Source organism: Epinephelus moara, chromosome 17 (assembly GCF_006386435.1).
Source record: "Epinephelus moara isolate mb chromosome 17, YSFRI_EMoa_1.0, whole genome shotgun sequence".
NCBI lineage: Eukaryota > Metazoa > Chordata > Actinopteri > Perciformes > Serranidae > Epinephelus > Epinephelus moara.
In genome coordinates this window covers 11028822-11056692 of record NC_065522.1, presented here as the reverse complement: position 1 = coordinate 11056692, position 27871 = coordinate 11028822, and the positions used below count along the sequence as shown (strand labels likewise).

General features: G+C 40.8%; 3 protein-coding genes across 5 annotated transcripts in view; 2 read left to right on the top strand and 1 right to left on the bottom strand.

Annotated features, from left to right (window-relative positions):
• Positions 1-729: 729 nt before the first annotated feature.
• ugt5g1 (UDP glucuronosyltransferase 5 family, polypeptide G1) lies at positions 730-5109 on the top strand. The gene is made up of 2 exons (XM_050067857.1): positions 730-834; positions 2220-5109. The coding sequence occupies exon 2, from the start codon at positions 2223-2225 to the stop codon at positions 3807-3809; it is 1587 nt and encodes a 528-aa protein (XP_049923814.1). The 5' UTR covers positions 730-834; positions 2220-2222; the 3' UTR covers positions 3810-5109.
• Positions 5110-6458: 1349 nt separating this feature from the next.
• Positions 6459-11800, top strand: si:dkey-165a24.9 (G-protein coupled receptor 4). Its single transcript, XM_050067037.1, has 3 exons — positions 6459-8712; positions 8809-9653; positions 10997-11800. The coding sequence occupies exons 2-3, from the start codon at positions 9073-9075 to the stop codon at positions 11418-11420; spliced, it is 1005 nt and encodes a 334-aa protein (XP_049922994.1). The 5' UTR covers positions 6459-8712; positions 8809-9072; the 3' UTR covers positions 11421-11800.
• Positions 11801-11906: 106 nt separating this feature from the next.
• Positions 11907-27871, bottom strand: part of LOC126404056 (prostaglandin D2 receptor 2-like) — a 116112-nt gene continuing 100147 nt past the window's right edge. For 2 of the 3 annotated variants that reach the window (XM_050067019.1, XM_050067020.1), the window contains one exon: positions 11907-14753. In XM_050067019.1, the coding sequence (XP_049922976.1) occupies positions 13557-14690 (1134 nt within the window). In that variant the 5' untranslated portion in view covers positions 14691-14753 and the 3' untranslated portion in view covers positions 11907-13556. Of the gene's footprint in view, positions 14754-16567; positions 16688-27871 lie in introns of those variants that run through there. The other variant, XM_050067021.1, reaches the window with a different exon arrangement.

Here is a 27871-nt window from a genome sequence, read left to right as displayed (position 1 = left end):
CTTTGATGTTGGTTTGGTATGTCTCGACCTTAACCAGCATGCACTGGGCAGCAGTCGGTGGTAATCAATTCTGTGCAGGCCTGGCTCTTCTCAAACGATCCTGTTGTCACATCTGTGCATTGAACTTGGCTGTGAGTACTGAATTAGGAATCTCTAAAAAAAACTGTCATCCAAGTTGTGAATTGAGTTGAGTCACTGAGACATTCGCCAAACCCAAATCATTATCATTAATAGCACTTTATTTTATTTATATATTTTCATTAGGGATGCACGGTAATATTGGCACGTCATCAGTATTGGGCAACATCAGCTTTAAATGAACTGTCTGAATCGGCCAACATGCTTTTTCTTATTTTGCACAATAAATATTACAGAAACTGAAGAGTATTGTATTTTATGTCTCCATCTGCTGGTGTGCCATCACAATATGAGTATACATGTATAGTATGATGTTAATTCCACTACAGAAGAGACTTGGTGATCACTAAAATTAGGTATTTCATCCATCCATCCATCCATCCATCCATCCATCCATCCATCCATCCATCTTCACTCGCTTATCTGAAGTTGGGTATCGGGGGCAGCAGGCCCAGCAAAACACAAGCCAGATGGATTGGAGAATGTTACCAAACAAGAAAGTTGGGTTACAACATCAGTCTTTACTATACTACACTGCACAGACCTTTGGATCAGTGTAAACCCACATGCTGGACTTTGACCCAGTAACGAGTAAAAGTTAAGCTGTGCAGAAACACAGATATCACATAGGATCCCAGCTCACTGAGGACGTGTAGCTCAATCCAAACTTCTGGATTTTGATACAACAAGAACCAGGTGAGGCATTAGGTAAACTTTTTGTACTTTTCTTTTTCAATTTAACAAAAAAAGAAAAGAAAAAGAAAAAAATTATTTATGAACTACCTTTAACTATATTTTTTTTATCTCACTTTAGATCATACAGCAAGAGATACACATTGATAAAATAGAAATACTACACCAAGATACATATGTATGATAACTGCTCAAGCAAACAGTTTCTTTTTTCTTTTTTTGTGGAGTGAATGTATGTACTTCTCACTGTGGAGTTAAACTTCACTCCGATTGCAATTAGAATACTTTAATATCAGTGATGGCTTCAAGTTAATCTTTCTAATCATAATGTTGGAAATCTGTAACAGTAATGTAAGGTTAATGGAGGCCTTACTATGCTCATTTTCAGGTGCACTTGTATTTAGGGTTTCTACTACTACCACATGTTTCATGCTTTAACGGTCAAAAAACACATTTGTTTTCACATTTTCTGGTCTTCCAGAACTGCTGAATCTTGGCGTCTCTGCACTGTCATTGCAGCCAAGGAATGACTTTAACTGTGAATAGTGGTACTTTCTACAGTGAAAAATAACCAATAAAAGTTTCTGAGGCATTCACAGCTGAATATGTTCAAACAGGAACATGATCAAAAATTTGGGAAATTTTACAGCGCTGTCAACCAAGATTACATGTACTTCATGGATGTTTAAAGAGAACTGGATCCAGCATTCGAGACAGGGCCCAGTTTGTTGAACAGCTCCTCTTAGACTTTCGAAATGTTAATTGGACTTATTGCATCAAATCCCAGTAGTGAAACAAGTCATTCTGCAGGTGTTGTGATGCTCAAAAAATGTATGCACTGATTTAAAGATGTCTCTTTCAAAATGTAAGTCCATAAGAAAAAAGTCCTTTTGGGCTCAATGGCATTACGTGACAGTCCCAGAAGTAATTCCACTGTCTGGACACTACTACGGCCAGCGCACTTCCAGGGCAGTCCCTTGATGTTCCAGCAGAAATATGATCCGAAATCGAGGAGAAATTAGCAACATCTGACCCCAAGATTTCATGTTTACCTGACATTAGCATGTAGCTACATGTAGCAGTGTATGAAAAGTAAGCACTTGCAGCAGAGTACCTGGTCATGATCTGACGTCATATTGTTGTAGTAGAAACAAGATGAATGTAGAAAAACAGTTAGAAACAGAGTATCTGGGTCTGAAGCCTGAGGTTTTTGCCTGTAGCCCCCAAACAAAGTGACAGAGAAAATACTAAAGATAGCCCACATGTAGCAGCGGACCACATGGTGATTGACGTGGGTAAAGTAGGGTTCTGACAGATAAGACGTAAGCTATACCTTAAGGTTACAGAGTTTTACAAACCTTATCATCTCTGTCTGTTGTTTCTCCCAGAAAATGGCCGGCATGATCCCTATATTGCTGACAGGGCTCTGCTTCCTGTTGCTCGGGCCCACTTGCTGTAACAGCAGCAGGATCCTGGTAGTGCCCGTTGATGGCAGCCACTGGATCAACATGGAGGTGATCCTCCGTGAACTGCATTCCAGAGGCCATGAAATCACTGTGCTGCGCTCTGCCCGGAGCTGGTACATCCCAAGTAACTCTTCGATCTACACTTCTATTAATGTGCCCATGCTGGAGGATGAGGCGGACTTGAACTACTACAATAAAATGCTACTAAATGTTATGGAATGCCGCAGGTCGCTGACTTTTATACGCACTTTCTGCCAACAGCGCTTGATCACATCCATGTTGGCAAAGGGCCATGAAATCCTTGCTAGAGCGGTTGCCACAATGTTAGATGATCCTGTTTTTATAAAGAAGCTGCAAGATATTGAGTTTGACTTGATGTTAACCGACCCTGGTCTGACTATTGGGGTTATTCTGGGTAGTTACCTCAAGCTCCCGATGGTTTTTAATGTGCGTTGGATCAATAATGGTGAGGGCCATTTCACCATTGCTCCTTCTCCTGTCTCCTATGTCCCTGTGTCAGGAAGTGAACTTCATGACCAGATGGATTTCATGGAAAGAACCAAGAACATGTTACATCATCTCTATAGTTTTGTTGAACAACACTATGTTATTAACCCTGCCTACTCAGATCTATTCCAACGGCATTTCCCTCCTGGAACTGACTTGCTGTCTTTGCAGCGTGCAGCTGATATCTGGCTGTTGAGGGCAGATTTTGTCTTTGAGTTCCCTCGCCCCACCATGCCCAACGTGATCTACATAGGAGGGTTCCAGTGCAAAAAGCCTGGTCCCCTCCCTGATGAGCTGGAGGCCTTCATGCAGAGCTCTGGGGAGCATGGGGTGGTGGTCATGTCTCTGGGGACGCTGGTGTCAGCGCTGCCTCGTGAGACCACAGAGGCCATCGCTACTGCTCTTGCTCAGCTACCTCAGAAGGTGGTGTGGAAGTTTGTGGGTGAAAAGCCTTCATCCCTCGGGAGCAACACCCTGCTGATGAAATGGCTGCCTCAGAAAGACCTCCTGGGACACCCCAAGACTCGTGCCTTTGTAGCCCACGGAGGCACCAACGGCATGTATGAGGCCATTTACCATGGCGTGCCTGTTGTGGGCCTGCCCCTCCTCTTTGACCAGTTTGACAACCTGCACCGGCTGAAAGTACGCGGGGCCGCTCGGGTGGTGGAAGCTGAATCACTGACAAAAGAAGACTTCCTAGAGGCTTTAAAGGACGTCCTAGAGAATCCCTCGTACCGTGACAACATTCAGCGTCTCTCAAGGCTACACCACGACCGGCCAATGTCTCCTATGGACACCGCCATCTTTTGGATCGAGTACGTTATCAGGAACAAAGGAGCAGCCCATCTGCACTCTGCAGGTTTTAGTCTGCCTTGGTACTCCTACTACTGCCTGGATGTGGCTGTTTTCATTATGGCCATCATTGGGGCGTTTGTCTGGGCTTCAGTCTTAATCTGTAAGATTCTCTGCTGCCGAAAGTCCCGGAGAAAGACAAAAGCAGAGTAACTAATTTTAACTTAACTCATGCTTAGTGACTGTTTACCGGGGGAATAAACACTCAAGCATCCACAAATAAGTGGAGTTTAACAGCTACTGACTCTCATTTTAAGTTTGGAAACACTTCTGCCTCATATTCTAATCTTTAAATAATTAAAGGTCTTAATCATTGTATAAACTGTTGTGAAATGTTTGTCCTAGATGAAGCCAATCCAGATATAGAAATGTTTTTTTTGCCAATCACAAAGAATTGATAGGTTGTTTGACCCCCAAAGAGATTTGCCAGCTTCGGAAATCACTTGTTGTCCTTTCATGCTTTAAAAGACGTAATGTGGAACTGTTGAATATTATAGGATTAGGCTAAACAATTCATCATATTCTGTTCTTGTCAAGCTTCCTAACTTCCTACTTCAAGCTAGTTATCATATCTTTATTATGTAGAGGTGTACAGAGCCATCATTATCAGTATCTGTTCAACCAACACAATGATCTGTCTCTATATCAGGACAAAACATAGCAAAATGGTAACAGAAACAGAGGTGCATTGAACACCATGTTATGTTATGTTATGCAGGTACACTGCCTTTTAATACAGCGGGTTTAAACTCAGTTTAATTCAAAGAGGCTTTATTGGCGTGGGGAATACATGTTTTCATTGCTAAAGCAAGAGTAAATTCTTACAATACAATTACAATAAGTAAAGATCTACTAGACATGTACCACTGCTGAGTGGGTAACACCTCTGACACACTCAACAAATGAGAAAAAGGGTACCTCAAAGCCCGTTTCACACCATTTTAAAGAAATACGTTGTTCAACCCGCAAACCGTAGCAAAGTGGTGCTTCTGAAATTTCTGAAAAGTTAAATCTTTTCTAACCTAATATTTATTGGCAATGAATTTATCATAAAATATATTTCCTAGCCTGCTATTCATCTTTCTTTCTCTCTCTCTAATTTTGTTTTTAACTAAACAAAATTTTATGAACAGTCTGAAAGCCCACCCTCAACCCTTTAACAGGGGACATTGATCAGCCAGAAACTTACAAGAATGTTTTATACATAAAATGATTCCATTTCGCATTGTAGATAGAATCTATTTGCAGTAAAGACATGTAGAAAATACATCCTTCAGTGGAAGGAAATAAGTTTAAATTCCAATGATGTTGCGCTTGCGTTTATTTATACTTTGACAGGGTTTTCTAAATGGAGGAATTTTACAGACTACAGCTAAAAACTACAGGTTTTAAACTTCATTTTAATGTATAGGTTGTGGGAATTTACAAGAAATCCAGCTGCTGCGCTAGGCTTTTGTATCACTACTCCTAAGTTTCACTGAGTGATAGCTGGGAACTAGTGATGGGTCGACACATCTGTGAGTCCTGGGCTGGTTTGGAAAGGCTTACCAGAAAATATCATGGGTTGGTGGGTCAGAAAGTGACAAAGCAGCGTTCAAGCATGGCTTGCACCTTGCGTCTTCTTTCATCATATCAGTTGTTTATCAAATATCTCACAAACAGAGAATAGTGAACACCTCCATCTGACAGCCTCACCACCGAATTTATCTTTAGTTTCAACAACTTCCTGTATGACACAAATTCTTTGCGTGAAGAAGAACCTACTGAGTGCTCATATGGACTGAGACAAAAACACTTTTCGTACTAAACACATTATAATATATTCTTTTCTGCAGGGCTGTAACTTAAAGAATTCTGAGAAATGTGCAGAAGTTATGCAATCATATTGCCTAAGTAGTTGCACAATACCACAGGACCACAGGATGTACCAACACACCAAGATAACATGAACATGATAATTAAATAATGTGGACCTTAAAAAAAATCATCATTCTATAAATTTAAAAGGCATGTACTGTAAGATGGGAAATGTCAGACACTATACGCATGCTGTGCTGTACCTTTAAACAGAATAACACACAGAGTCTTATCATGACATCTCTCAGTGCAAACCACAAACAAATGTGAGACTGTCGTGTACAAAATTGTTTTTGTAGCTGCTGAATTTAGAAAAAGAACTTCACACCAAGTCAAGCAGAGGGCTCGAGCACTGAGGAGAAAAAGTACTTTGGTCACTAGATTGTAACATTTTCCTTCAGTGATTGGGAAATGTGTGGAGGCAATTCAGAGAAAAGATAAGTGCAAGACCTGATTAGCTGACACACAAAATGGGCTGCATGATAACATGCAGCACACCCAGAGCACACCCTGTGGTTCACACCTTGTTCCACAGAGCCACCCACAGAGGGCCCCAAATGAGGTGTTATGATAATGATGCTCCATTGGTTGCAGCAGTAGAAATGGGAGCTTCAGTATTCACTTTAAACTATAACATGTTGTTGTAGATCCTATACAACAGTAGTGACTTTTTGAATGGCAGAAGGATGTAGCATTGAGGCCAGCTTGTTTCACAATGCAGCTTCCTGTATGATTTTCATTTTGCAGAGCTCCATAGTGGCACCCATGCTTAAGAATTGAAGATTTTACCTTGTTTGTCTGCAGGCAACTGCGGACCACTGTTCGAGGCCAACAAACACCAAAACTGAGTGCCTTTTAGTAAGCTAAAAGGCACTCAGTTTTGGTGTTTGTTGGCCTCGAACAGTGGTCGGAAAATTAATGAACTGGGTTAATGTGTGGTTCCCCAACCCTAACCTAGTAGCTTTTGTGCCTAAGTGTAACCACACATTAACCCAGTTCATTAATTTTTCCGTAACCGCTTATCCTGTTGGGGGTCGCGGGGGGGCTGGAGCCTATCCCAGCTGACATTGGGCGAGAGGTGGGGTGGACAGGTTGCCAGAGCTGACACATAGAGACAGACAACCATTCATGCTCACATTCAGTCTGATGGGCAATTTAGAGTCACTAATTAACCTAACCTGCATGTTTTTGGATCGTGGGAGGAAGCCAGAGTACCCGGGGAAAACTTACACTGACACAAGGGCTCCCCCACCCTGGGTTCAAACCAGGAACCCTCTTGCTAACCACTCTACCACTGTGCCGCCACATTAACCCCAGCACTGCTAACACACAAAAGTTAAATGTCCATTGCCAACATTTACACCAGCGACTGGCTTGTTCATCCCCATCTTTTTCTACGCGCATGCAGTATGTCCAACTAACTCTTACATGACAAGATTGAATTTCAGCAGAAGACATCCTGCAGCCAGCCTGGTGCAGGAACAACCTATACTGTCTTTCAACTGGGGCCTTCCTCTGAGACAGTAAATGCGGTGTGCAGCTGATAGCTGTCTCTCCATGTCCATTGTGGAGTACATATGGGCACTGCAGAGGTGGGGCCAAGACATTGCTTTGCAAGTCACAAGTAAGCCTGAAATCTTCACACTCACTCACGTGACTCAAAGTAGTCATGAAAAAGTAGTGCTGACATTGCACTTTCATGTTGCACTACCAGTATCACAACAGAATGAGTTTTGTATGTTTCCGTCGTGTCTTGCTGTATTTAACTCATCTCAGATTGGACAAATGTCTCTAGCTTTCTCTTTCCAAAGATGGTATCAAGTATTTTCAAGTCAAAAGGCTCAAATTCAAGTGAAGTCACAAGATTTTGGTGTTAAAGTCCATGTCAAGTTGCAAGTGTTTTTATGATTTTATTGAGTTTGAACTAAAATTTGTGGCTTGTCAAAGTCATGAGGCTTGATGACCTTGATAGTACAGCTCTGGAGAAAACGGGGTGGTAGTAATGTCTCAAGGGACAGGCCAGTTTATTAGTTACAGTCTTAGATTATTCAATAAATCAGAGATTGGTGACATTTTAAAGGAAACAAAGTGAGTGATAAGACCCTCCTCCCTTTGAAACCATACGGTAAAAATACTGCCTAACACCCATTGTCTCAACATACCCATTCTTCCCCAAAACAATTTCAATTGTGTATGGTTTTTTTTTTTTCCTCCCAGTAGTACATGAGCAAAGTTCACCTCGGGTAAATCAAACACATTTGCTGTCCGTACACTGGATAAATTATATAAATCATTTTCAGTTAAGAAGGAATGCTGTCAGTGACACTGAATTAGATTTAAGCTCTACACTGACTTCTTTTTACTGCAACAAATGTTTGTTCTACATGGCTGTTTGTGTGCTCTCACTTTCTGTGGTCTTACAGTAGTCTTCTGTCAATCAGCTGTCTTGCAAATCTGATTCACAATTTTCTTGTTTTTGTCAGTAAGAAAGACATTGCATTGACTTATATTCATTCTCTGGAGACACCCCCTAACCCCTAACCCCTAACCCTAACCCTAGCACACACACAAAAGCATATCAAAATTTGATGGTTTACTCTTTCAGTCCACACACACACACACACACACACACACACACACACACACACACACACACACACACACACACACACACACACATTTAACAAGATGCACAATATAAACAAAATCTTACGGCTCTATTTAATTATGAAAACAAATTTAAGCTGCTAAATTAAAATTCTGTATACTTGCAGTGAAAACACTATTCAAATGTGTAGAAAAGCATGTTGAAAGACAGCACAGCAGAAGGGTTAATGTCTTTACTGGCACATAGCCAGCAACCAACACTCTAAAGGGCATTAGTGGACACCCTACATCAGTTCCTTCCCTCACAGCTCCCGTTCACCTCAATCATCCTGTCTGCTACTGGAGTAAGAGAGCCGGAGACAGGGAGAAAGAGAGAGTATATGTTTTTGTTCTGGGACAGAAAGGCGTTCTCCTGCCTCAGGATGTTGCCTTTAAAGCTGAAGAAGTGGGTTTCCTGTGGAGGAAACGATCACAGAATAGAGGAGGCTTGGTCGAGACACCGTGTTCCCAGCATTTTTTGAGCACAGGTCACCCAGCTGCGGAGCGGGCAGCACGCTTTTGTGGAACAAAGTCAGCCTCACAGGCTTGAGAGGTGAGTGAAAAGTCTTAGTTTGAGTTGTACAGCTTGACTGTTGATGCACCTGCTGACCAATACAATCTGAGAATGCTTTTGATATCTGCTCTGTAGGGTTGTGTTCCCTAATGGATCCTGGATGCCTTGAAGACTGGTTGACTGATAGCACTCAATCCAAGTCTGAGCTTTTCTACAGGAGAATGCATTTGTGAATATTATGCAATGGACAGATAACAAGTGGATGCATCAAACTGTTAACTTTTGCTTTGAGTGAATGAATGGGTTTTTCCACACCAGCTCATCATCCTGCAAGTGTCAATCCATGTCTGAGTAAGGCCACCTCTAGTTTCCCATGTCAGGTGCTTGACCAGCAGAGACATGTCCAATGACAGCTGCAACCTCCCGTTGGACACGGACACATTTGGCCTGACCTGTATCTATGGCCTGAGCTTCTCATTGGGTCTCCCCAGCAACCTGCTGTCTCTCTGGGGACTGTACCACCTGGGTCGCTCAGGTGGAGGAGGCTGCCAGCTGGTCTACATCCTCAACCTGCTGCTGTCAGACCTCCTCCAGTTGCTCACCCTGCCACTGTGGATCCTTTATCTCCAAGGTGCACACCGCTGGCCATATGGGCAGCTAACCTGTGAGCTGGTGGGCTACGTGTTCTACGTAAACGTCTATGCCAGCGTCATGTTCCTATGCCTGATAGCGCTGGACCGCTGCCTGGCTATCGTGTACCCGCTGAGCAGCCGCAGGGTGCGGACTGTCAGGGTGGCAGCAGTGTCCGGTGTGGCGGTTTGGAGCCTCACCTTCCTGTTCTGCCTGAGTGGGCTGCTGCCATCAGTGTTTGATGCTGACAGACTGCTGTGTCTGGAGCAGTACCCCGTCAGCCCCAGATACGCCCACTTCAAGATCACCACCGTGGCCCTCGGCTTCCTGCTGCCATGTGCCATACTCGGGTGAGTTAACCCTAAGGTCCCAGTGAGGATACTCCTGCATGTTATGCACTGTCGTGCTTCCAAACCTATTCATGTAAAGGTTCTGTGGTCAAATGAGTCAACTTTTTTCAAATGCACAGGAACTTTTTTCATGTCCAAATTTTTAAGGGGAAGGGGAATTTTCAAGTTGAAATGATTCAATTCAATTCAAATTTGGTAGACAATCGCAACATAAACTGAAAACATTTGTATATACAAAACATCAAGGAAACCCTTGTGACTGAGCTACTGAGCTACTTTCCTTGTGTGTGACAGCAGTTTAGGAAAATAAATGGTGTAATGTCCTTTATTATTTATTATCCTATAACATCAAACCATTGTATATTCTGACAGCTGGAACTGCACTTAATCTAAGTATACTGAAGGTCCAGTGTCTAGGATTCAATGGTGTTTAATTGTGAGGTTGCAAAACTGAAATCTCTCATGTGCCAAGCGTGTAGGAGAACTATGCTGGCCAACGCGAAAACATGAAAACAGGAATAGCCCTGTCTATAGCCATTGTTTGGCTCCCTATGTAGCTGTAACAGCTCATTTTAAAATAACGAAAACATTTTTAGTCTTAGGTGATTATTTACTCATGAAAACATAAATATGAAAATTAAATTCCATGTCCCCAAATCCAGCACTTAATATACTTATTAGCAATGTACTAATAATGTACTCAGACCTACATAAAAAAATGGAGTACAATGAACTAGACTTAATGTAAGTATACTCCATGTACTTATTAGCAATGCACTAAAAGTGCGCTTTTTTTATGTACTAACAATGTACTTAGTATGCTAATACTATATCATTAGTAATATACCATTAATACTGTATGCATTAAAACATACCTAAATATAACATTAAAAAAATATAAACTTTGATTCCACTTAAAGTATTTTTAAGTAATATTTTAAATGCACTAGAATTCATTACAGATTTAAATAAATTATACTTAAAATGTATTTTTTTACCTTTTAATTCAAATATGTTTATTGCAATATTAGCATTCATCTGAAACTACATTGAAATATATTTGAAAACGTAAAGCATTAGTGATAAAAGATGTACTTAAGAATATTTAAGTGCAACTTAATGGTGTCTCACAAGGTTACAGTCAAATACACTTAATCGTATTTCAGTGTGTCTTAAGTAGGATAAATGGTATGTGTTAGTTTGTTAAGTACTCTAATTAGCACACTTTCAGTACATAATCATGTGCTAATGGAAGTTTACTAAATATACATAAGTATACCTTTTTTTATTTGGGCTGACAAATCAGCCTGATAACTCATCTGCATCTCTGCTTCCTCCCTTAGCTACACCTCAGCCCACATCGGGGTGACTCTCCGGCGATCCCCCTCCCTCTCTGACCACGAGCGGCACAAAATCGTAGGCATCCTAGTCGTGATCACTGTCAACTTCATTGTTGTGTTTGGACCCTATCACCTTGTGGGCGGATACAGATTTGTGTCCTTGCTGCTGACTGATGAGCCGTGTGAATTTGAGCGTTCCATTTTCCTTGTCTATCGCCTGTGCTACGGTCTAACCAGCCTCAACACCCTGCTGGATCCCCTCTTCTACATCTTCCTGTGCCCTGACGCCAGGCTGGAGCTGCAAAGATCCCTGCCCTGTTTGGGGAGAGGGCAAAACACCCGCAAAAAGATTACCCTCAATACCAGAGCTCGCCCAGACAACCAGACGGAGAGTGAAACTGGACATAATAGTCTTCTAGCAATATGACTTGGACTTGACCACAGAGCTGGGATTTGGTCAAAGCAATTGTGCCACCCAGTGGAAATGCAGAGTGTGTTTCAGCTCTCGGTGAAGACACTCATTTCAGAGAATTTCAGCCTCATCAGCAAAAACACTTCCACTCAGTTTATAGTTTCTCTCGCTGACTTGAACCGTTTCTTAACATGAACTCAACACTATATAACTGAGTAGAGACATTGTTTCATATTTGTCAAAAGATCCACTCTTTTGTAATATCCATACCTATCCACTGTAGCCTCAAAGCAGACATATACAGCCAAATTCTGTCTTTTACTACATCTGCTTTTGGTTAAAAAGTCTAGCCAGTGTATGGAAATGAACCATTGTGGACATTTTACAGTCAAACTATTTTTACTGTTTATGACAATTAAAAATGTATCTTAATCACCTGTTTACTGTCAGTTACTTTTAAGATGAAAGGGGTGTGAATTACTAAGGAAACAGAAACATGACTGTGGTTATAACAGCAAGGCAAGTGTTGCACTGCAACAGCAGAACACTTCCCTTTGTATTTATTAATGTTTACAAACTTCCCAACATTAAAACATACAGACATTACATAAGTTGAAAGTATTAAGCATTGGAGCATATATACAGTACAACGTTTAATCTCTATCATCTGTTTTCTATTATAGAAGCAAGAGCATACTTTATGTAGCAACTGCAGCAACTGATAACATCAGGTGAGAGAAATGTTTTTTTTTCTTCTTTTTTTAACCTCATGTGTCTGTGACTTACAGCGCGATCCTTTTATGAAGTCATAGAGGCAAAAAAAAAAAGGAGCAATAATGTACGTCCACCAAAATATACACATCTATTAATCATTTGATTAAAAACAAAATCATAAAGGAGGTGGTATGTTTGTTCCAGCAGTCGCCATTCATTTGGGGTCTAAATCCTAAATTCTAAATCCTAAATCCACTCGGCTGTCTTTTTTAAATGATTAGGTTTCTACCAATGAAATGTAATACTTCCTGCCTGTCTTTCAAAGTAAAAGCCTACCAAGAATGAAGGGGGTTATTCCAGTTGAACTTGTTGGTAAGATTTATGACTTGCATCCAGTGGGCCCTGTCCCCTAACTGAAAGCATGTCTTAGTTAATTATTTTAAAGGGACAGTTCATCCCATTATCAAAAATACATATTTTTCCTGTTAGCTGTAGTGCTGTTTATCAGTCTGGATAGTTTTGGTGTGAGTTGCCGAGTGTCTGAGATATTGGCCTTAGAGATGCCTGCCTTCTCTCCAGTACAATGGAACTAGATGGTACTCGGCTTGTGGTGCTCAAAGTGCCAAAAAAATGTATATGAAAAATTCAACAGCAATGTCTCTTTCCAGAAATCACGACCTGGTTTCCCAAGATAACCCACAGACCTTGTTGTGAGCAGATTACACTCACCAACTTTATCACTGCGCAGAAAAAAGCGTGAGTCTACTGCTAGCTCACCTAGCACCACTGAGCTAGCTAACGCAACAGCTTACCCTCACACTGTCATGAGCATTAGCCACTTGCTCATGAGTAAAGGCACACTAAGATACGTATTTTTGATTTTGAGGTGAACTATCCCTTTAAATGTAATAATGTTTTGAGCACAAAGAGATATTTATTTTTTTCTGTTTGTTTAGGTTATTTCCTTATTATTCATCTACCTCTCTTGTTTATTCCCACCACTTTGGAATGAAGCACCGAACACTTTCAGAGCCACTGGATGGGTTTTACTTTGAAACATCAGTGCAGGAAGAATTGCATTTCACTGACAGCATCAACTCAAACAAACCCATCATGGAAGCAAAGGGAATTAGAAAGTGATAGGAGGTGGATGAAAACTATATTTCTCAGCAGTAGATAGCTGAGTATGTCTTAACTGTTGTTGTAGTGTAAGTATTTACAGAGATGGCAGGTAAACATGGTATACGTTTTGCTTTGGAATTAACATCAATTGCTATCAACAGCAAATTCAAACTGGAGCAGATCAGAACACTAACTTCTAACTGAAATATGCTAAGCTATAATTGTTACAATAAAGGCCTGTGTCGTATATAGATATGTTTTAAAGAAGCAAATAATAGCCTGGGCACTGTTAGAGCATTAACGCAATATTATCGTTCAGCTCTGAGCAGGGTTAACAAGATTTTCAGTTTGGTCTTGCTCATCTGCTTTTGTATAGGTGGTAATAGCATTCTTCTTTAACATAACCTCGGTGGTGTTGCTGAGAGAGGTGCGAGCGGTGCTGCGGCGCCGGGACAGCTCTGCCAGATCCTCAGCCAGAACGCTCTCCATCACCGCACCCAGAGAGTGTCTGATCTTCCTGCACAGATCAGGGCAGCTGAACACATACAGAATGGGGTTAAGGACACTGTTCAGGAAGCCGATAGTTGCTGCGATTGGGAGCGCACGGCTTGCAAATTTCTGTGCAGAATGCCCATTGGGGGCCATCACCTCCAAGACTATGAAGAAGTGGTACGGAGCCCAGCAGAGAATAAAAGTCACCACCACAGCCACTACGAGCCGAACGAAACGGAAAGGGCGTCGACAGCCTCTGCGCGCCAAGCTGGTATTCACGGCAGCATAGCTCAGGATGATGATCAGTAGAGGGATCAGGAAGGCGAGGAAGAGTCTCATGAGGGCCAAGGCCTCCTTACGCTGCTTACACAAAGCTTCTAGGTCAAAGGGTTCAGCAGGGAGGAGGCGAGCATAATTGTAGTAACACAGGATCTTGCCACCAGGAAGAGGAATGGTATCACGGAAGATGTAGAAGGGGATGGTGAACAGCACAGCTAAGGCCCAAAGCACCCCACAAATCTTCCCCACTAGTCGGATGTTCCTGTAGTTCTGCGCCCAGACGGGTCTCAGCACCACCAGACAGCGGTCCATAGAAATGGCCGCCAGCAGGAAGGCACTGACAAACATGTTGAGAAAGAAGATGGAAGAATGGATGCGGCAGAAGGTCGGGCCCAAGGTCCAGGTGTTGCCGCGGGCCATGTAGAGGGTGAAGAAGGGCAGGGAAGAGGTGGCCAGCAGGTCAGAGGCAGCGAGGTTCAGGATCCAGATGCTGATGACAGAGCGACGGACATGGAAGCCCACTACTCCCAGGATGAGGAGGTTTTCGAATATACCAATGGAAGCGAAAATGCCATGGAGGGAAATGGTGAACAGGTTCAAGGAAGTCACCTTGTCTGTTTGGTTTGATGGGAGAAATATGCTGGTGTTTGCTTTCTGGCTCACAGGACAGTACAGCATCTTGGAGGGAAGATGTCTTGATGTCGTCCTTTAACTCAGCCCTTGGCTTCACAGTGCTGGGATCTACAACAGAGATTGGAACTTGTTAAAAACAGGCAAGTTACAAAGCTTAGGGACAGAAAGTTTTCTAACATACTTGCTCTTGTAATGTACACAGATGATGATGGTGTCAGGGCTTAGAGGTAAGTTTAGCTCTTTTCTCTATATGGCTATTGAGATGATTCTAAAATAACAAATAAGGCATTTAAATCCATCGTAAAAAACAGTTTCAGTTATTTTATGAAAAATTCACAGTTTGTGGCTATCCTGATGAGTGGTGTAGTGAAGGGGAAACACATGTATACAGGGCATACCCACCTCTTTTTCTGGCTGTTTACAGTTTACCCACTTTTCAGCCAAAAAGCCACAGGAATGTATAGAATATATACCCACTTCCTCCTGGATCACCTCCACAATTGTGCACCCACCTTATGAACCACCACTACACCACTGTTCCTTATTGCACGTGCGCTGTTTTGTGGTTCCCAACTGGTCCAGCCATGGGGTCCAGATATCTCTTTAGTCATTAGTTCTATGTCCACACAGTGGACACATTCAGTGTCATATTTGCGTTTGGCCATGCCATCAAGCTGGTTTGCTGTCTTTGTTAAGTAGCTGTCCGTTAGTCACTCACTCTACAGCAGGAAACAGCACTTAAAAATAAAAGCTCTGTGCTGGAAATTCAATGTACTTCAAAATAAAGTGTGATTTTTACAAACAATCCTGCAACCCATTTTTGGACCGCAACCCTCCAGTTGGGAACCACTGGCCTAAATGTTATACCACCCACCATCCCCTCCTGTTTATTGCAAAGAATAAAAATAAAACATTTCGGCCAGTTAGTTAACAGTTAGTAGTAACTGCTTTGACACCATTATCTTTCCTATGTGGTCAACCAGCAGTATGATGATGAGATGAAGTACCACAAGTCCCAGCATGAGTTTACCCCTGCTGTATTGAACTAGTGTATAAAAACCTCACTGACCAGTAGCCATTTATCTTTGCAGACTTTTATTGTAAAACTTCACGTTACTTCTTATATGTGAATCTTAAGTCAAAGAACTGCTTTTCTCACTGCATTTTTACCTCTGAAAGAGGCATCTATCACTCTGTTAGCAGACTTGTGGTGCCACTGTGTTTTTCTGCAGTCTTATCTTTCACATTTCCCCACATCCTCTCTATAATTCTGTTCTATGTCACTTGTGTTACTGTCAGACAGTTTCATATCATCATGTAACACAACATGAATACACTATATCTGCATATGAATAAGTTTAACATACTGTAACAAACTCAAAGGCTTACATCATTTCTAAGTAACACATTTTTTTGGGAAGTTATGCACCAAGCACAATGCATGTGGCTCATCCTGTTAAACGCAGATGTACATGCTTAAATTGGAAATACCATTGCAACTAAATGCACTAACACAAAGATTAGAGCAAAAACCACAGGACTTCAGTGTTAGCATTTGAAATAAAAAACTTCAATGGCGAAAACGTATCACTTGTGTATCACTGACTACACCCATTGCTCGGTTATTTCTGGTAACTACTCTGCTGCTGATGTCAACTCTGCAAAAGCAAAGAAACAAACTTTGCAAAGATAATCCTGGTGCAAAGTCTTAAAATCATCCTTTATCTTAACAAATAATCAAATGACATTTCCACTGCACATTCACTTGATTTAAAAGTTAGTGAAAAAAAATGGCACGAGTGGATATATCTGTGTCATTGCGAGATACTGACTTTAAAAGTGGAACTTGTGAAAACAATCTCCTCTTTCTTACCCTAAACATGCTAAACACACAAACCTTCCCTTTGCAATGAATCACCTACCTGTTTCTCAGTCTCTGGCAGGTCTGATGAGATTTCTGTTACTGTTAGACACGGTACCCAGCACTAGCCTCATGGGCGTACAAGTCCTAGATAATAGGAAGTCACAAACCTCAAAGAAACAAATTTAGAAGATGAAGTAGAGCTAAGTGTGACACCAAAGTAACTTGACCAGACCTCTAAGGGTCAGGCCTTTGAAGTCTGTTAGCTTTCTAAAAAGAAGGTGAGTGAGGAAATGAGAGTTGTAATTCATAGTGTTTTATGTGCTATGATTTGAGTTGATCACATTATCTCAATATGCAAAGATATTTGTAGGTTACCATTTCATAATCATTTCATTTTCGGTCTGTTGATCTAAAAAGGTATTTTTTATATTCTCTTTTAGTTTTTGTTTTGCACAACATGTTGCTTTTTGGCATCATAAAAGTGTATAAACATGACCAATATGAACAGAGTGCAGTGACCTGGATATGCTCAATTAACAGGAAAACATCAGACAGTTATGATCATGCAGCATAAAGACAGAGAAATTCACATACTATCAAGCACTGGAAAATACTATTCATTGTGAGGTGCCAGCTTTACTTCCTAGATCACCAAATCACAGTCAGATATTCAAGTTTTGGAAGTCATTGCCCATAGGCTGAGTAAAACACAATTAAAATCGTCTTTCTCATACAATACGTCTTCAAAAAATGGCAGCAACATGGTTTGTATATAAAAACAAATGATAATAGAAGCAAGATCATTGAAGAACAAATAAATAGATGCACCGCACACAAGAGGGCTGGATTTCTTCTTCAAATCTTCATTTGAAATGTTACAATCTGATGTTTCCTGTAATCATCTGCGCTAAGCTAAAAGGACTGACAGCGCTGTGCATGGGGCATGTGCTTTTGAATGAGATCTCTTAAGGGCACATACAGTATAGAGCTTTTCCACCGGCAGTTTTGGCCGTGCCATGTCAAACCATGCCACATTGATTTACAATTCAAATACCAATTTAGTTGGGCCAAGTTGTATGGAACCGTAATGCACTCACGAGAGAAAAGTTTTTCTGAATTACCAAGATAATTATTCTTGTCCTGTTGGATTTCCCCCTGACGCCACCAGTGACATTTAAGTATAACAAACAGCACCAGTGACATTTAAGTATAACAAACAGCACTTACGTTCTACACCTGCTTGAGAGGAAAAAACTCCACACCAGCAGATAGTGGTTGTCTGTAATTGTCATACAAAAGGGAGCCCAGAAGATCATCTTGATGCTCAACAACAACAACACAATCTAATACTGAAAGAACAGAGCACATTTACCATGCGGCAGTGAACGATAACACAAAGAGGAAATGTTTCTGCTATAGGGCTCAATGGCTAAAGAAAAATAATCTTATCTAATATAACAAGTTTGTGTTGGTCTCACTCCCTCTTCACTTTAGCCATTTGTTTACTTTCCTCACTTCTGTTTTTCTTGTGTGCTCAGCTGAAATTAGATTGATTTTATTAACTGACGAGCCCCGCAGGCGCTGATACCAATTTAACGCGCTGACTAGCGCCAACTGTCGGCTTGGTGTGTCAGGACCTTTAAAGACACGCTGGTAGCCATTTTGTATGGAGATATAAATCCCTGCTGTGCTGGGAGTCAAATAGAATCAAGCTAAGCCACTCATGTGTATAGAAAACAACTTTTTTTCCCCTGCCTTTCTACAATGGTAGATGACTAACAGTCATTAAGGAGACTTGTGTGTTAAGCTCCTCTCCCACTTCACAAGAAACCCACAAATGTCTGGCTTTTGTATTTAATGGGAAAGATTACAATCAGAATTCACTCCAGGGTCAAATGACTCTGCCAACACATTCTCACTCCGACCTCGTCACATATTGACATTTGTTCATTGACTTTCCATGTCCAGATACGACATGCAAGGTACCCTGGGTTCGTTGGTTCTTGATGTTTTGGGACACCATGAGAAATTTACTGTTAACATTCAGTGTCTTTCAAAATAAACGTGCTACGTCGGAACGACAGTGAGAATTTACTTTTTTTCCCTTCAGCAACTAACGCATGTGGTTAGGTTTAGGCAACAAAAACATGTAGTTGGGTTTAGGAAAAAAGAACAAGGTTTGGCTTGATAATCTTACGGGATGCAAACACAGCTCTCCTGGGTGAAAGTCAGTGTTTGTTGGACCCATCCACCAACTTTCATTCCTGTCCCACCACATTTTCCCCTGATGCCGCTGGCTGCTGTTACACTAACAGCGACTGGCCATGTATTATGCCAATGTTAAAGGCTGCCTTTTTTCACCGGTGTCCGATGCCAGAAGTCACTGTTCAAGTGCTGGATTTCGTCAACTTTGGAGTGAGACCCGGTTGATTCTGCAGTAGTCACTGATATTTATAGGCTCCAGCTCCTATTTGCTTGAAGCTGTAGTGATAAAAATACGATGCAATGACAGACCACTGCAAAATACTGTCTATCTTTGTGCAAGCAGAACTCAAACAGCGTTTCAAATTTATTCGGCACCTAGTTTGAGAGACTGAATAAGAAACAGATATTAAAAAGTTGTAACCTAAAGTCGTCTACTGCCAAGTCATGTGCACGGCTCTGGTCTACTAGCAATGGGAAAGCAGTGTATCATCTATCATCTATAAATGACGTGTCATTACACTGTGATGAATGTAATTCTGCCACAGCTACTTTAGTCAAAGCAGTATTCCCTGTTCTAAGGAGGTTAACTACTTTTTTTCAGCAAGTTGTAAGAAGGTGTTGCTGATCATTTTTGGCACATCAGAGACCCTGCCCACATTGAGGGACAGTTTGCTGCTTATGGTGATGAACTAATAAGCAGCAGATTAAGTTTTACATTCAAACTTCCTTCAGTGCAGCATTAGCGAAATGATTTCAGGAACCTTCCATCTTGTATTAGTGCACATAAAGCCCCATTAATGAACAATATGTGGTGACTTTAACTGCATTATTTGATCTCTTGGAGTGATATGCAGATTAAAGATGATGCATTGATTTTTATTTGCAAGTCATAATTAAATGCAAGTAAAAATGATAAGTTTTTTCTTAACACAGTGTGCTTACACGTGAGTGTCATTATGCAGAAGACTTCAGAGAGAAAGAGAGAGAAAGCAGGCAAAGCAGAAGTTACCAAACATGTGAAGACATCAGCCAATCCCTCTTTTACATCAGTGCCAAACATCACTGCTTGTGTAAATGCTGAGAGATGTGGGTTAATGTTTGCCTTATCACTGTGAGCATGTGAGATGTGTCCTCAAATCAAATACATCCTTTAGGTTTAATTGTGTTTGTGTTGTAGGTTTATGCTGACACCTGCTGGGCCACTGTGGTGCTGACACTTTTGGTATTAAAATTGATTTCCTGTATGATTGATTGATTTCCTGCTGAAAGAAGCATTCAAAGCTGCACATTTTAATGCTACATCACTGTCTTTTGTCATCTAAGATTTTTAAATACATGATACGTCCTCCTAGACAATGTTCATATGGTGAATAAGCAATAGATGAAGTGACAAGCACTTCCTTCTGCTTTTTGACTTACTGCTGTGTGCATTTGGGTGTGTGTGTGTGTGTGTGTGTGTGAGAGGGAGAAAAAGAGAGCATGTCTGTAAACAGAGTGACATGACAAACACGTACTCCCATGCAAAATTTACCAAACCTCTGTCCTATAAAAAGTAAAACTATAAAGAGAAAAAAAAAATCAGTTTTAGCAAATATGAAACACAAAGAATCATTGCAAGTCAGAAAACATCCCAAACATCAGCAGTCTGCTGTGTAAAGGCAGATCTATAGTTGTTTGTCAGACCCTACATCATAGCCTACGCACATAGCCTACACCCTTGTGAGCATTTATTCTTGTGCGGCAGTGTGACAACAACACTCTGCAGTTACGCCTATGCAGTTCCTGTGAAGTGCTGTAGAGTTTGAGTAACTCAAAACACACATAAGACACACATTAAACATGGCTTAGTAGCAACAGCTTCAAACACAAGTAAACAAATTGGCTTCCTAACTCGCAAGAGTCACAGTCAAAACACTTGCCTTTTGCTAGATGTGTACTCCCCACAAAAACAACATGCTAATGTTATTAGCACAAGCCCATGTCATTTTACATTGTATAAATTAGCCTAGTGGTTAGCAGAGTATTCCTCTATGAAGCCAGGATAAATCACACACAAGACTTAAGGTGCCATTGTGTGGGGGTTTTATTGTCTTCAGAATTAATTGTTTCTTATCTGAAGAATAAAAGTAAATAAAAGCCTTGTTTTCACTGAGGCGAATGGTTTGAAGTTTTGTTTTTTGTTGCGTCGCTGCAACATGTAGTTACATCTCTGGAGAGGCTACGGTGTGGGGTATGTGTCTACACAGAGCCTACACCATAGGTACGACGTTGATTCAACGCCGACGTATAAACCCCACTGGAAATTAGACTTGCAACTGTCAGTATGTCACAACACACCTACAACTAACCCACTTTCGTCCATACTGATGCTAAATGGGTGATTCTGTCTACTTTTTTGTTTTGTTTTTAAGCATTGAGTGGTTTAGGGCCAAAATACATTTCTGCTCTGCCTTGCTCTGGGACAGGTCTGTTTACTGTCCATCAAAGCTAAAAGTGAAGCAGCGTTTAGTTTTTATGCAACAAAATCCCGGAAGACTTCAGATCTTCTCCAACTCTTTTTAAATCAGGAATCAAAAAAAATCTGTTTGCAGCTGCACTGCTCTGTGGCTGTCTTCCTGTTTAATCTGTTTTATTGTATTATTGTGTTTCTTTTGTGTGTTTTCTTAAAGCTGGGTTGTTTAATTTTGGTGTAATTGGGCAAAAATCCCATTATACACTTTGAGCACATTGTAAATCAAGTGGACTGAGAGAGAACTACATTTCTGAACCTCCTCTTGGCTCAGTTTCCAGGCTTTAGAAAATCTAGTCAGTGACAGGAGACTATAGCCAATCACTCAGGTCATTTCAGAGAGAGGGTTTTCTACTGGCTGTTCTACAGATGCAGATGAACATGCACGCCCCCTTCAATGAAAACATGATTCAATGGCAGAAAATCCTGCAGAGAAAGTTCTTACCCAACCCCAAAAAAATGACAGTAGAAAGAGAGTCTGACGATACATGAACTAAAGACATGTTGATATTGGCGAGAGAAAATGTTGCTAATAGCTTAGCTATGCTAACCGGAGCTAAAGACTTAAAGCTGCAGTTTCAACTCCATATTTATGTAGCTAACGTCTCATGTCTTGGATTGCCTTGTTTTTGAAATGTGCTGGACAAATAAACTTGCCCTGTCTTGCCTAAGAAAAGAAAAAAGACACAGTGGAATAGTAAACATCTCATTCTGTGAAAAGGCTGCAGTGTAGTTGGCGCCCCCCTCAGGCAAATTACGGTATTGTTCAAATAAGTGAAAACAGTCATGTGAAGCAGGCATGTACACAGATAGACCCCGAGTGGTGCCCTTTTACCCTCTGTCTCAATAAGTGCCCTTTTTGCAATGTGAACTGAAACAGTTTAAAGTGTATATGGCCGTCAACTCTCAGTTTTCCAATCATACCTAATTTCTGTAATTGCAAGACTATTTAGGGACCCCAGTGTGCAGAACTAATTTTGAAAGATGTCCATATTCCTTTTTCCCTTGCCAAAATTTAGCGTAACTTTGGAGCGTTATTTAGCCCCCTTTCTGACACAACATGTTTAGTACCATTGGAGTTCTTATGTCCTCTAGTTTAATACAATACCTGTGTCTGAGCCTGATACAGCAGGTTTTATTTGCTAAAAACGAGTCTGCCTCACTTCTCACCTTCAGCTCTGCCTGCCATACCTGCTGCTCCTGTCATTACTTGCCTCTCTTCTTCTTTTAGACCTTTTCAAGACAGACCTTTTCATAGCCCCTCCCTCCCCATTGGCCTTTGGCTGGGGTCATCTTTACCCTTTGACGCCCCCTGATGGCGGGCCTGGTCCCACATGAGGAAATTCTTTATGCAGCAAGGCACCATAAAACTGTGATTGTCAAGGAAAACACAGTCTGTAGGCTCAGAATGGTCGTGATAAAATATTACTGATGAAACATGCTATCACTCTCATGGATAATTCCATAGTTCACCTTGACCATAAATCTACTGTGGCCTCATTTTTCTGCCTTCAACTCTCAATATTCATGTTATAGGAGTCGGCAGCACAACAAGAAGAGAAGTGGAAAGACAGGCAAGTGAAGGTGTCATAAGGTGGAAAATGATGTGTCAATCCCTCTTTTACATCAGTACCAAACATTTACACTGTTTGTTTGTGTAAATGCTGAGAGACATTAATGTTTGCCTGTGTACCCACTGTGAGGATGTGAATGCCTGAGGTGTGTCGTCAGAGCAAATACAACTTTCAATTTTAACTGAGTTGTCTTGTAGGTTTACGCTGACACCTGCTGGACCACTGTGGTGTTGACACTGTGGTATTCTCAAACCTTTTCTGGCAGCTTCCTGTTGTGAGAATCCATCAAAGCTGCCCAATGTGCTTTTTAATGTTACATCACTTTCTCTCTCTTATTTTGTGTTGGGATAATATAAATGATGTCACCAAAACTTTTGTCATCTAAGATTTTTGAACACATGACACAGACTTACATTTTAGTAATACTTATATGGGGATTAAGCAAAAGATGAAGTGACAGGCACTTCCTTCTACTGTTTGAGTCATTGCTGTGTGTATCTGGCTGTGTGTGTGAGAGAAAGAGAGTGCGTCTTTACACACTCTTTACATGGTGACATGACAAACATTACCAAATTTAAAGGTCCAACACTCCGACAACAAAGTAGTGTTCCAGTCCATATTGATAGAGCATTTTGTAATACAACTACATAACTTTCATTGAAGTCATTGTCAGGCATCATGAATGCATAATGGTAATATTATGAAATATTTCTAACTGTGTCAAATAATGACATCATTTGTTATTTGTTGTATATATCATTTGTTGTATTCACAAGATCTGTGTGTCCTTTGAAATAACAATAATCAATCCAAAAAAAGGGACTACTTTGGACTTGTATCTATTGGTACAAAAGGTAGTGAGAAGATTTTCCAGCACTTATTATAACTGACCCATTGACCCTACATAACCCCAAATCTTTCCAAAACGTTCTTAGCTGGTTTTGGCTGAACGTTATTTGACCTTCTGTGGTTTAGATGTGTTTTCAGATGTATGAAGTGTACCGGGCTTGCACGCACTATTACTCTGTATACTTTTGTACATGCAAATGATGCTTCACATGACTATTTCCCTTTGAAAATTACACTAATTTGTCTGACAGGGGTGTCAACGACACTGTAGCATTTTTACAGAATGAGATTTCTACTATTGCCTTGTGGATTTTTTCTTTTCTTAGTGCTGTCTGTGCTGTACACAATTCAACAACATGGTAATCCAAGGCATTAAGACACATGACAGAGACACCAGACAGTTTAAAATTACACTTATGGAACAATAGCCACTTAGTACTATTGTAAAGTGAAAGTACATGACATCCATATAGTTACTGTGTAATAATAATCTGTATTTAGGGTTCAAGCCTGATGGGTTTTAACCCTTTTGTTTCTGCTTTGACTTCATTTTTTTCTCTCTTCCAAACCAGTGTAATAGCCTTTCACAAAATTTGGCCATCAGTCAATGAGGGTTTGTTCAAACATCATCAAAGTTGGTGGCCTTTTTCAACTAAGCCATTAAAGCATGTCGCATGTCCTGAAAATGTTTCTGCAGTTGACCAATAGGCCAAAGAAAAGTGTGGCCCAGTAGGGATTTGGATGTTAATAACTGAGCATAAAACCTGTTGTTTATCTTTCATGCCAGTGTCTTAAACTAGCAATGGTCTTGATCTTACCCAGATTTACAGTTTTAAAAGTCCATGCTGGCTTGAACCCTGGAATTGCTGCTTGAAACAATATATTTTTTTGCTGTTTTCTGCAGTTTGAGCTAGTTGTAGCACTTAGATGTTAATCAGAGGAGGCCCGAGATTTAGGCCTTGAGGAACTCCACATCAGGGTTTTAAATATGATGGAGCTATGGGGAGCTCGGCTCCCCAGAAACAGACACGAGTTCTCCAGAAAGCTTCCTATAAGACATTTAAGTGAAGCTCTAATATTGTAATTTCTGACGACATTGTTTATTTCTGTATATTTTTATGCTTTCCTGTATATATAGGTTTCTGAGTTAAATAATGGGCTAGTAGTAAATTATCATGCTGCTTTGTAAGACTAGCAATTTCTGATCATTTGTATCTAATAAATGCAATGCTTTTCTGCTGTGGCCTCCATGTGTGGTGGTACACTCAGCACAGAGGTGTATTTGTATTTTAACGTTATCTCCAGAATGTTTTACTGTGTGGCGAGCACTGGGTGTTGTGTTTAAAGTATCTGTTGAAAATAGTGATCTTAATATAGTTTCTGTAAGACCAACATTTGAGGAAGTGGTTCATAATTGTCCTGGGATGCGGTCTAGCGTGGTTCTGTTTAATTAATTTCCTGACATGATGTCGCATTTTAATTAATTTCCTGACATGATCAGAACAGTAGAATGTGGATCCTAGATCTGTGTTTAAACATTTCTTCTCACAATCTCTTTCCAGACAATCATGCTTGGTGTACGCTATGATGAGGATCAAGCGTGTAAGATTCTTTTTAATATTTGGGGGGATATATGATGAAAAGGGGGTTTAGGGGTCCTCCAAACACCTAATTTTCTAAATTCTGAGATAGAGTCAAAAAGTCATTCAGAAGGATGTTTTATAGCCTTTTACACCTGTTTGCTCTCATGGGTATGACTTGTACGATAATTTTCCTCAAAATATGACAGTTTCAGGTCTCTACTGCCATAGTTTTACATTTCCGATCTAATACTGATCAAAACTGAAAGAGAAAAGGCCATGATGCAGCAACTTTCAGTCCCCAGTGTGGGTTAAGCTCTAAAAACACTAGATCTTACATCTCAGATAATGCAACTCCGCAGACATCACCAGACTTTGGAGAGCTCCAGAGTCACAAAAGGCTCTATCCAACTCTTTTCACAGACTCAGTAGTTCTCTTCTTGATGACTTAACTGGAATTATGTGTAAACTTGCTGGGGTGCCTCTTTAAATGTACTATGAGACCTTGCTTCTGTTCAGTTTGTTGTGTGCAGTTGAGCGCTTGGTCAGTAGGGAGCAGCAGTTCACCTTCAGTAGATATCACACAACTGTTACATCATGATGCTGATACCTTTTTTACCTTTTTAAAATAGTCAATACATCTTGCTTAACTGATCCCACAACAGTTACATGTGATGACCAGGTGGCTAAGATTGTAAAGATAAGTTATTTAAAGTGAACACACCGCAGAGAAAGTGCTTCTGAACATTTCAAAGACACTTGCCGGGTGTGTCTACTTTGGTCCACCCACAGAGTGATGTGTTTGGAGAGACTGTTGTGGTCGACTGACGTACATATCTCTACCCTTTTTTTGAGAGCACCATCAGTACCATGACATCAACATTTCGTGTCATGAGGTTAGTGGCGGTGCTCAGTTTTATGGATTCCAGCAGAATGCACATGTATTTTTAAGTTATGGAATTTTTAGCTGCCAAATTTTCTCAGTGAGCAGATCGGCTTTTAATGCATCGTAACTATCATTCATTATTTTCTATATGTATATATTTATCATAGTCACGGTCTCAAATGTGTTTTTTTAACCATCCCTCTTCAAAAAACGAACGAAAAAAAAAATCAAGTCGAGCACTACGTCATTAAGGTTCTGTGTTTGGCTCAACTTTGGAGTTGTTTGTCTCAAACACTCATGAAGACAGTGATGTGTTTTTAAGTCCTGCAGTCGTCTGACTAATAAGAGAAGAAAAGAAAAAAAAACTTCTCGCCTCTGAGTTCCCGCTCTGGTCAAGCTCACTCACATCGAGTTCAACCCAAGTGGTTTTGTCGCCCTCCTCTCCCCCCACCTCCCCTCCTCACAGGATGTCTATGTGGTTTTATATGTGATGCTGTTTGTTTGTTCCACTTGCCTCACAACGACGTCTCTGCTTTTTCACCCCTCAATCTTTTGCATATATTTTTACGCGTCAATAAATTACAAGCCGATACATGTAGTCCCACATAACATAAACATAAAAAGAACTGATAAAAGGGCGCTGATGCAGCTGCAAGGTATAGAGGAAAGAGGAGCATTATGACAGGGTTATAACGGGGGCCGGGCTTTACTGTCTCTTGTCTGCAACCACGTTTTTTTTATTCTGGCTAAAGCTTCGCCTTCATCTTTCTGTTTTTAATATTCATCTTTCGACAGATGTAAAGACCAAAACATTTAAGTTATAAACTATAAACTGCAAATAAGCCACATAAAGGTATTTATGTGTTTAACAGTGCAGAAGTATAGAGGAAGCATATTTGCCCCTTACTGACCTGATTTACTTCTTACTGTCAAAAGCACAATGAAAAAGTAAAAGAAATAATATATCAGCTGCCCAAGGTGAAGCTGTGGTAGCCAGTTCACAGTGTTTCTGACCTATTTTCCAGTTATGACAAACACGTTGACTACGGAAAACAAACAACCCCATGCAGACAATCCACCCCTACTGTTGATATCATGTCCACAAAAACCACTATCAAGATGCTCTATTTGTGTATGAAGAGATACAACTGGCTTTAGTGGCTATAAAGTTTGATAAGGAGAGGGTATCACATTTAACAGCTCGAAGAAATAGCAATGAGATAGCAGATGTCGAAGTGATAAGTGCGAAGCTGACCTTTTTATATCTTTACTCATTAAAGCTTCCACTCCACAAATGACTTATGCAGTAGTGGATCTCCTGATAGGCCACAGAGGCGGCCCCACTACCTATATGGGGGCTACCACTCGGGGGGGACACCATCCATAGGGGGGACACCCCTAGCCCCCATCCGCTAAAAAATAAAATAAATAAAAATAAAACACATTAAACATAAGTGAAAAATTACCCAAAGACTTAAAGCTATAGTGCGTAACTTCTACAGGTCCGTAAATGTCCGTTTCACCCAAGCCACTACTAGAGGAGATGACACAATGCTGATTAAGCCGATCGGCTCCTCTAACATCTCGCAGCATTTTTCAGTATATATCATTTTTAGTTTGTGTGTCGACCGGCGACAGTCCCGCGCTGGCGCACGGGAAATGAAAGGCAGGGGGAGGATGAGCGGAGAGTGTCATAGCAAGAGGTAGAGCGCAGGTAGAAGGTGAAAGCAACATGGCGGAGAAGCGGCCGAGACACGGT